Genomic DNA, 8,691 nt, shown 5'->3' with positions numbered 1-8,691 from the left:
CTGGGCTAGGGCCTGCCCCTCTTTACTGAGATAATTTTCTGCGCTGCCGCCGATCCTCGTGGAGCTTAGATGATTCCAGTCATTTTCAGAATTCTTTCTTTCTGTCCAAGGTGACTGAAAACGGTCTGAAGATTTGAAAATTATGCAGTCTCAGAAAGTGTAGTTGCATAAGCCTTGTTTCCTTTGTGAACCAAGGTAAAATGCTCTTAATTTTGCATCTTTTTACTAACACAAAGCATATGTCTTTTAGTAGTGATGATGTTATAAATACAGCAATACACTTTGATATGAAAAGATATACAGAATCTACTTAAATATTTAAGAAAATTTTTTAAGCAGTTTTGGTCAAACTTATTTTATTGGACCTATGCCTACTGTTGTTGCAGCCTGGCCCATTTCTTCCTTAATTTAATTATTCCTGATGTTCCTTTAGAATCCTTTTATGATAATTAGGAAGGGACGCTTTTAAGTTCCATCCTTAAACTTTCATTTTTTCAGCTTTACCCGTATCTCACTGGAAAACAGCAGTAAATACAAAACTGTTGTTGTCCTTCAGAAAAAAAAAAAAAAATTCTAGTGGACTCATACTTTAAAGGCCAAAGTGCTGTTTTAGGTTTGCAATAATGGGCCCCAAGTTACTGAATCTGAAAAGAAATGGAATGAAAACAAATTGCGGGTTCCTCTGCCTGTCACGCTCTTTGTCCTTGTGTAGTTGTTCCTCTCAGTGGCTTACTCAGTCTTAAAAATAGCATTGGTTATCTCCACAGCCTTCTGATCTGCTCCGGGTGCGTTCGGACGTTGGCACAGTTTGTTACAGTCAAGGCTGAGACAACAGTACAATCAACAAAGTGCTTCAAAACATGTTGCTCTTACAGCTTGTTTGCAATAATTGGAGTTTTTTTTCCTTAACTAAAATTCCATTATCTGGAATAGCTTATTTTTCATAAACAGGGTTTACATTAACTAAATGTAATCCTCATAGAAGTAATTTACCTGCTTTTGTACTTAAAAGTAGCTTGCAGCAAGGCATCATTAATAATAACAAATTCCAAATAATCACTCTTCTTTCTATTATCAAAAGTTCAACAGAGAAACAAAGTAGGTGATTTAGAAGAAAGCCTTGAAAAACTCCATGATGGCAGCTAGTATTCCCAAAAATCATAAAGTCATAGAATCACAGGATGGTTTGGGTGGGAAGGGACCTTCAAAGCCCACCCAGTCCAACCCCCTGCAAGGAGCAGGGACATCTCCAACCAGATCAGGTTGCTCAGAGCCCCGTCATCATTACCTGTGTCTGACAGTAAGACGGAAAAATAGATTTTCCTGCAGGAACTTGGTGATTGCACTTTCCAAATGGCTACGACTGTCTAAATCATTCATAGTTAACGAACACAAGTACAGTATTTTCTCGTGTTCCGTTTGCCAGCCTTGGTATCTGATTCCCACATAAGTTAGCCTTGAATATCCATATACTGGAAAACAGAGCACTTACCGTACGAGTGTCATGTCCTTTACAGTCTGTCAAGGCCCGGGAGGCAAAGTCTGGGTTTGTGCTTGGTTTTGTGAGAAGTTCTGCCTTGTCTACAGCTCGCTTAAGAGGCTCCTTTCATGATGAGCGAGGGTTTTGTGCCTCAGTTTTTCCTTCTGTGAAACAGGTCTTACATTTTGGTTAGTTCTCCACTTCCCCGTCCATTAAAATGTGTTACAAAATGTTATATGGAGAAAAAAAGTCTGTTCCATCCATCTTAGGGACTATGTAATATGATTGAACGGACTAGGGACTTTTCCCTAGTGGCACGGTGCAGGTGGCATCCCTGCTCCGGTCCTGTCTGCCACCCCCAAATTCCTAGAGACACACAATCCTCCGTGGGCTTCCCTGAACGCCTGCCTGGGCAGTGCTTGCTGGCAGAGCATGCTGGCACTCAAATACTACAGATGTCTTCAAGTCAGTGCTCACACTCAAAGGCAAAAATATCCTTAAGGTGATGTCACTGTTTTTTTTTAAACCAATATTATCCGTGTCTGCGATCAAGATGTGTGTATGTGTAAAGCAATTTTAAAAAGAGCGTGAAGTTACATCTTAAAGATGATATCCCTGATATCCTTGGGGTTTTTTTCCTCAAAAATGACCCTCCTTTCTTCAGATATTACCATTCAGATTGTAAAGTGCCATTGAAGTCATTGTGCAGAACGAATTAATTTTTAAGCAGAATTCCCATTTTAAGACGGCATTCAGTAGTTTTACCAACTTTTATTTCCCCTTCTGCAGTTGACGGGTAAGAGCAGCGTTGCCTTTGCTCATCTGGCTCATAATGAACACCAGAATCGCTTAGTGACGGAGTCAGGGAGGGTCTGAGGTCACAGCAGGGGTTCCGCCCCGCTCTGTGATGGGGACAAGGGGCCACGCTGGCACCTGGGGTGCCCTGGGGGTCCGGGCAGAGCATCCCGGGTCAGCGGCACTGAGCCATGTCCAAGGGCAGGTGGTCCCATCCCAGCGAGCAGCGCGACGGCGCCTGGGTGAGCGGCGGAAGCCTCCGTGTCCCTCACCAGGCTTTTTTTATCCTTAAACTTTTGAAAAAATGCCATGCTAAGTGTCGTTTAGCCAGAAACAAGGCTTCCCGTTCCTGATGTTAATGAGGAAAACTGCCTAGGCATTCAGTGTGTTAAAGCAAGCACTGGCAGGATTTTTTTCCCGTTTTCCAGCAGTGCTGGAGGTCTCTTTATTTTATATGTAGCCCTAGCTAATTTTCTTTATCCTCTGGAAAGGCTAGCTGACGTTTTCCTCAGGAGAAGTGCTGCAGTCCCCGTCGGAGGCCCTGGGCTGGGATGTCTCGGCATCCCGGGACACTGCGACGCGCGCCTGGCACAGGCTGCTCTTCAGTCTCTGAACCCCTGGGCCTGGCGTTTTGCTGAGCTGTTGCCCAAAAGTTTCGTGCTTTCCACCCTACAGTTGTACAACAGCACGAGCAGCGTGGGGGGGAAAAAAAAAGATGATATAGCATAAGTGGTTTTGCTAGATGGATTATCGCTATAGAAACAGTTGTCGGAAAGTTCCTGGAGAAATAATTCTTGTCTGCTTAGGGATCGACGTCATATTTATGGTAGGGATTGTGTTTTTGAGGGAGGCTTCTGATTTTTCCCAAGGCCACTAGGTGCTGCTGCAATCCAAACAATGAAAAATAAATGGCAAAATACAAATCTGCCCACACTTCTAATCAGATTTATTTGATTTTTTGTTTTTGACTTCTTTTTTTTTTTTTTTTTTTCTGATAGACCACAATTGTAATTATTTTCTAGTTTGCTCATGCTGGAGTATGCCAGAGTCAACCTGAGTCAACGACAAGCTCTGCACTAAAACAGGTCCAGAACTCGGGAGCAGCTCAGCGTATCAACGACAGATTGCCGCTGGCGTACAGAGCTCGGGAGCAGGTGAGTTACTGGGGCAATACAAACAATTTACAGAGCTCCTTTTTTGCAAGATATCACTTGCTAAGTTCTAAGTAAGAATAGAACGCACGGTAGTTAGCAAAGCAGTCGTAGCAGATTGGCAGACTTTGTGCCCCAGGGAGGGAAATGATTGCTAGCTGTGCTAAGGAAAAAACATATTTCACTGTTACTCAGTTATCATTTTCGGTACTCAAAATCCTGCTGCATTTATTGCTGATTTCCAGCATCAGTTATTTCTCCCTTTTATTAGCTACTCTAGCTGCTTGAGACACGTTTATATGCCAGAATATATTATGATCGATCTCAGTCCAAAACCCGTGTGTAAAGCCCCATAAGAACATTTAATTGAAATTTGATGATCCATTTTGAATTGAATGTCAGAAATTCTGAACATTCAGGCAAAAGATTATTTTTTTGATCGTCAAAAAGTTAAAAGTTTCCCATTTGAAACATTTTTAAGGCTTGCTTAAAATTGAGATTTGGGACAATTTTGGAAACAAACAAAATACAGTGTTTTAAAATCACGAGTATTTAAAATGTTACAATTTCATAAGCACATTTTTATGTCCTTATTTTATCATCACACTGAGCTTTGCTTCGCCCACCCACTTTGTGCACAGAGTATTTTCTATTTTCGTTTTCTATAAGCACAGCAATTATATGGAGTTCATTTCACAGATTTTGCTATAATGAAGAACAGAAATGAGCTAGGAAGGAATATTTTAAAGGGAAGCTTTAAAGAAAAGAAGATTATACTGTAACATGAGTATACGTTATATTGATATTACGTATACCTTTCTGTGGAACATCTGGCCTTAGCCACTGTCGGAAAAGGAGAACCAGGTTTGATGGATCTGTTGTCAGCACCAGCATGACTGTTCACCTAATGTTTAATGCCTTGTATTTAGCAGCCCTTCCCTGTTAAAAAGAATTAGTGGAATTCCTATCTGTCATGAAGCAAGAGTTAAAATGAGGTCAGCAGTGAGAGTACAAAGATGCGTTAAAGGCTAAAATGTGATGTCCCAGGAACAATCTGAGAAAGTTTGTTTATGTGACATTTTTAAAAATGTGCTGGTAGAGCGTTGGAAGCTCACTGCGTGCGAAGCTGAATGTCCCTAATATCTTTGTACGAGGGAGCTCACTGGCTGTGAGGTTAATTAATTTTCTCAGAAATGTAGTACTGTTTAAGCTTGTATTACCTCCTGTTCCTCACTACATGATAGTCCTATCATTATTCAGTAATAGATTTTTTTAAACATTAGTTAATAACCTACCAAGAGATGATATTCAACATGTACCATCTTGGTTTTCAATTTTCCTGCAGCACTTAGGCCCTTGTAATAAACACTATTCCTAAAATGCTAAGATTGACAGGTAATTGCAGTAGGATGTTTTAGTAAGTCTTCTATTTTACTGACTTAGAAGGTGCTTATTTTTAAACATATATGTGAGAATGTATCCGTTGATTTTACTTATCCATTGAACTACAGTCTGGTTAAAAATATATGAGAAAACAAGTGACAATGTGACATGTACCTAAAAAAGGTATAGCGTGCCAAGTACCCTAAGATATGATCATGCAGCTGACTCCATGCAGGCAAATTTTGTATTTGGTGATTCTTCTTGCTGGACTAGGCCTCCAGTTACATTTATCTTTAGAACTGATGGAGATTCACTTACTCTTGAAACACAGTTTTTAAAAGTGTGTTACGTTAAAACTTGCTCTTCTGTTTGGAGGTGCATATCATAGTTGGAAGATGAAAAATGTGTTCCACAATGTTAAAAGTAAGAATTGCTAGAGCATTTACAGAAAAAAAAAAACATAAAGTTCCCAACATGAAGCAAGAAAACAATGCTTAGGGAAGAACAGAGGCAATCTAATAGTCCAGAAGAGTTCTCAGTGTTTCAATTTTTTTAACTATTTTAATAATATTGCAGTGGTATATAATAAGTGAACTTTTAAAAAAAGTAAATATATTAAATTACTTTTAAAATAGCTCTTTTGCAGTTGTCCTTTTTTCATCTAAAAGTCCAGTTTCATTTAAGGAGACTGGATGAACATTATGTTAAAGAATGAGATTATAAATTAGTTATGCAATTAATACCTCCTGCACTTCCCCTGCAACAAGCAGTGTACATGACATTCAGTACATAAATCACAGATTAATTCGCTTTTGAGGTCCCTTTTGTAGTTCATTTTAATTAGCTTTAGGCTTACTAGTGAATCAAACAGGGCTATCCTGACATGTATCTGGTATTTTGCAGCTTGCAGACAGAATGGAGCTTTTCTTATTTGAAAATTTGCAGTTTTGTATTAATCAGGTATATATTCAGTAAGTCAAGGGAAAGCAAATCCTCCTGATGATTTTGTAAAAAAAAATAAAATCAAATAAAGAGGGTCCACATTGCCCCTATAAAATTATGTGCAGTTGAAGATTTGACATAGGAGTAGGACTTTTGTGTTAGAACATAGGCAGCTATAATTTCAGCAGCTCTCGGAATATAAGGACTAAAACTACTAGACTCCAAACAAGGTATGTGAAAATTCATGGGTTTTTGCTATAATTTCTTTTCAGAGAGCTGTGAACAACAATTTCCCGTTTTCTTCTCATGACAACAGACACTCTCTACGGAACGTGGGAGAGTATTTTGATTTTGTAAGTACCCAGCACTGAGAAAAATCAAGCAGGTTCATATCTCTCTGCCTGCCAGAGATTAAACACAGTATCTTTTCTCTCCCTTGCAAAAATTATAGATGCTAAAAATTGTGAGAAGAGAAAAATGTAAACAGCAAAGAAAAACACACTTTTTATTAGTGTAGGGATGGGACTCTTCTGGGGCTGGTACAGGTATACAGCAGTACAGATGGTCGTTGAGAGTGGCAGAATTCAGGTGGAACATGTGGACAGGCATTTTCTAGTGGTTCTGGTTTTTATGTCTTAACATGATTTTGTACCCAGTTACATGTCCTATTAGTCTGCTAAAAGAGATTGGCCTTGTGGTGAACTTCTGTAGGGATCGCAGTCACTCATAATTCATAGTCCCACATGTTTGGTTCATACTCATCTTCATCGTAAGTTCAACCAAAATCCATAGGACACCCACGATCTATCTCCAGAATGTATCGTTTTCTAATCCACATCTCTTTGTAATATACCTGTTTAAATGTACATTGGAAAAACCCCAACTTTTAATAGAATTTAAATTGTTTTGGGCTTTTCTGCATATGCAACAGTTTCATATTTTTCCACTTTCTTAGATTGTTGACATCTTTCTAGGCAGCAAAAGAAACAGTACAGTTCACAAGATAATGAGTGGAGGAGGAAGCAGCAAATTGTGATAATGAAAGTTTGTCTGGCTTTGGACTCTCTTAGACCTAGATTTTTTGGTGTTCATTTTTCACTGAGTAATCTCCGTTTCTGTGCACTTTGTGCAGTGTCTCATGATTTTAGAGATATCGATCAATCGTAATTCCAAATAAATTTCTTGCAAGATCTGGAGTGTGAAAATCAGGCTCCGTCTCTCTGTGTTTGGACACACAAGAGGTAGTTTTGAAGATTCAGATTTCATGGTCTGTCTCAGTTTCTTGATTGCAGTCTGAACATAAAATTATTACCCTGTTTCTTTGGATTACGTAGAAGATTAATTCAGCTGAGTATAGCTAAATATCTTTCAGTATATATTATGCTAGAGGAATGTAAAGTATAAGTGGTTTATTAGTACTAAGAGGTGGAAGGTCAACAGATTTCGTATTATATATGCAACCAGAAATGCTCATACAGGCAAGTCTGACAATATTATTTTTAACTTGTTAAAGATCAGCCGTGAGTTCTCAAAATCACTGTGGTAACAGCTTCGTTAACTTCCCAGTGGGGTAGTGAACGTTTTAAGATTCATCTGTGAAACTGTGATTGTAAGTCATATGTTTACGTGAATTTTTCTTTCAATTTTTTTTCCAGGGTATGGGCCGGAGGAAGGTGGAACCAGAGAGACGGCAACAGAACTCACAGAACTTCTTCCTATGGGCTCATGAACCAGCTCCTAGCAGCGAGGATGGCCTAACCGTTTATCAGACATCATTTGTGAAAGATCAGAATACTACAGGCCCATTTTGTAGGCGATATCCAAAACACCACTCAGAAAAACGCTGCACTGACAAACCTATTCCTGAGGATGGAAAAAACCAGCAGCCAAATAAATAATCTTAATGATAAAAACACCTTTGTAGCACTGACTTATCATCATCAGAGACTTTTCTCAAGATCTGGACTACTGGTTACTGAAATGGATGATGAAATAAACGTTTGTGTGAAGTGAATGTGGCAGTACAGTTGAGAGTTCATTGAAATCAACAATCGTGTTACTCTGAAGACTTACATTACCACAAAAATTTTAGTCAAGAAGAGCATTAGAAGGAAAAGCGTGTTTGTGCATAATTTTAGAAATACCCCTGTAGGAGAACAGAGGTAGTGATTGTACTTGTGTTATTTGATACTGATTGACCCTCATCTTGATACAACAGCTCCTTCAGTTTCAGAATCAGTGATATGGCTGTACCTCAGGTAGCTGACAGCATCTGTGTTGACAAAGATACATAATGGAACTGCATCCTTGAGGGGTTACCACAACAGGGAGCCAAAACTGCATGTTCAGCTAAGGGAGAAACTTTTCTGAAGGGTTTCATGGCTATGAAGGCAGGGCACTAGCCATTGGAGAAACTAGGTAAAAAAGAAGCTGCGCATTAAATTGTTGTGCGACGTAACTGTAATATTTGGTTAGAACTTTTTTTACACTGAGGGTGGTGGAACACTGGCCCAGGTTGCCCAGAGAGGTGGTGGATGTCCCATCCCTGGAAACATTCCAGGCCAGGTTGGATGGGGCTCTGAGCAACCTGATCTGGTTGGAGATGTCCCTGCTCCTTGCCAGGGGAGTTAGACTGGGTGGGCTTTGAAGGTCCCTTCCAACCCAAACCATTCCATAATTCTAACATGGCAGTTGTATAAGTAAAGAAACAAAGGTTGTTGTTAACAATGTCTGCATGCCTGTGTGTGCACTCACAAAACATGAGTGTACATATGTGTGTGGTGTTGATGGCAGTAAGGGGAAAAAAACCTCAAGCTGAGAGTGGAAGGCTGTATGAAGGTTTGAGTTTGAGGTGGACTGGATCTAAAAAGAACTCATGATTTTAGAGTTACACGTCCCTAAGGAAGTGAATTCAGAACCAATCCTCCAAGCACTCTGCTC

At 39.6% G+C, this 8,691-nt stretch overlaps 1 protein-coding gene across 1 annotated transcript; it reads left to right on the top strand.

Moving 5' to 3' along the window:
- The first annotated feature begins 1,135 nt into the window (after positions 1–1,135).
- Positions 1,136–7,666, top strand: TEX36 (testis expressed 36). Its single transcript, XM_086752831.1, has 5 exons — positions 1,136–1,184; positions 1,897–1,982; positions 3,298–3,429; positions 6,024–6,104; positions 7,407–7,666. The coding sequence occupies exons 1-5, from the start codon at positions 1,136–1,138 to the stop codon at positions 7,647–7,649; spliced, it is 591 nt and encodes a 196-aa protein (XP_086608957.1). The 3' UTR covers positions 7,650–7,666.
- Positions 7,667–8,691: the final 1,025 nt, after the last annotated feature.

The sequence above is a fragment of the Chlamydotis macqueenii genome, chromosome 7 (assembly GCF_036417535.1).
Source record: "Chlamydotis macqueenii isolate bChlMac1 chromosome 7, bChlMac1.mat, whole genome shotgun sequence".
NCBI classification, from domain to species: Eukaryota; Metazoa; Chordata; class Aves; order Otidiformes; family Otididae; genus Chlamydotis; species Chlamydotis macqueenii.
Note: the sequence above shows the minus strand (reverse complement) of the source record. Positions and strands in the feature narration are given on the sequence as shown.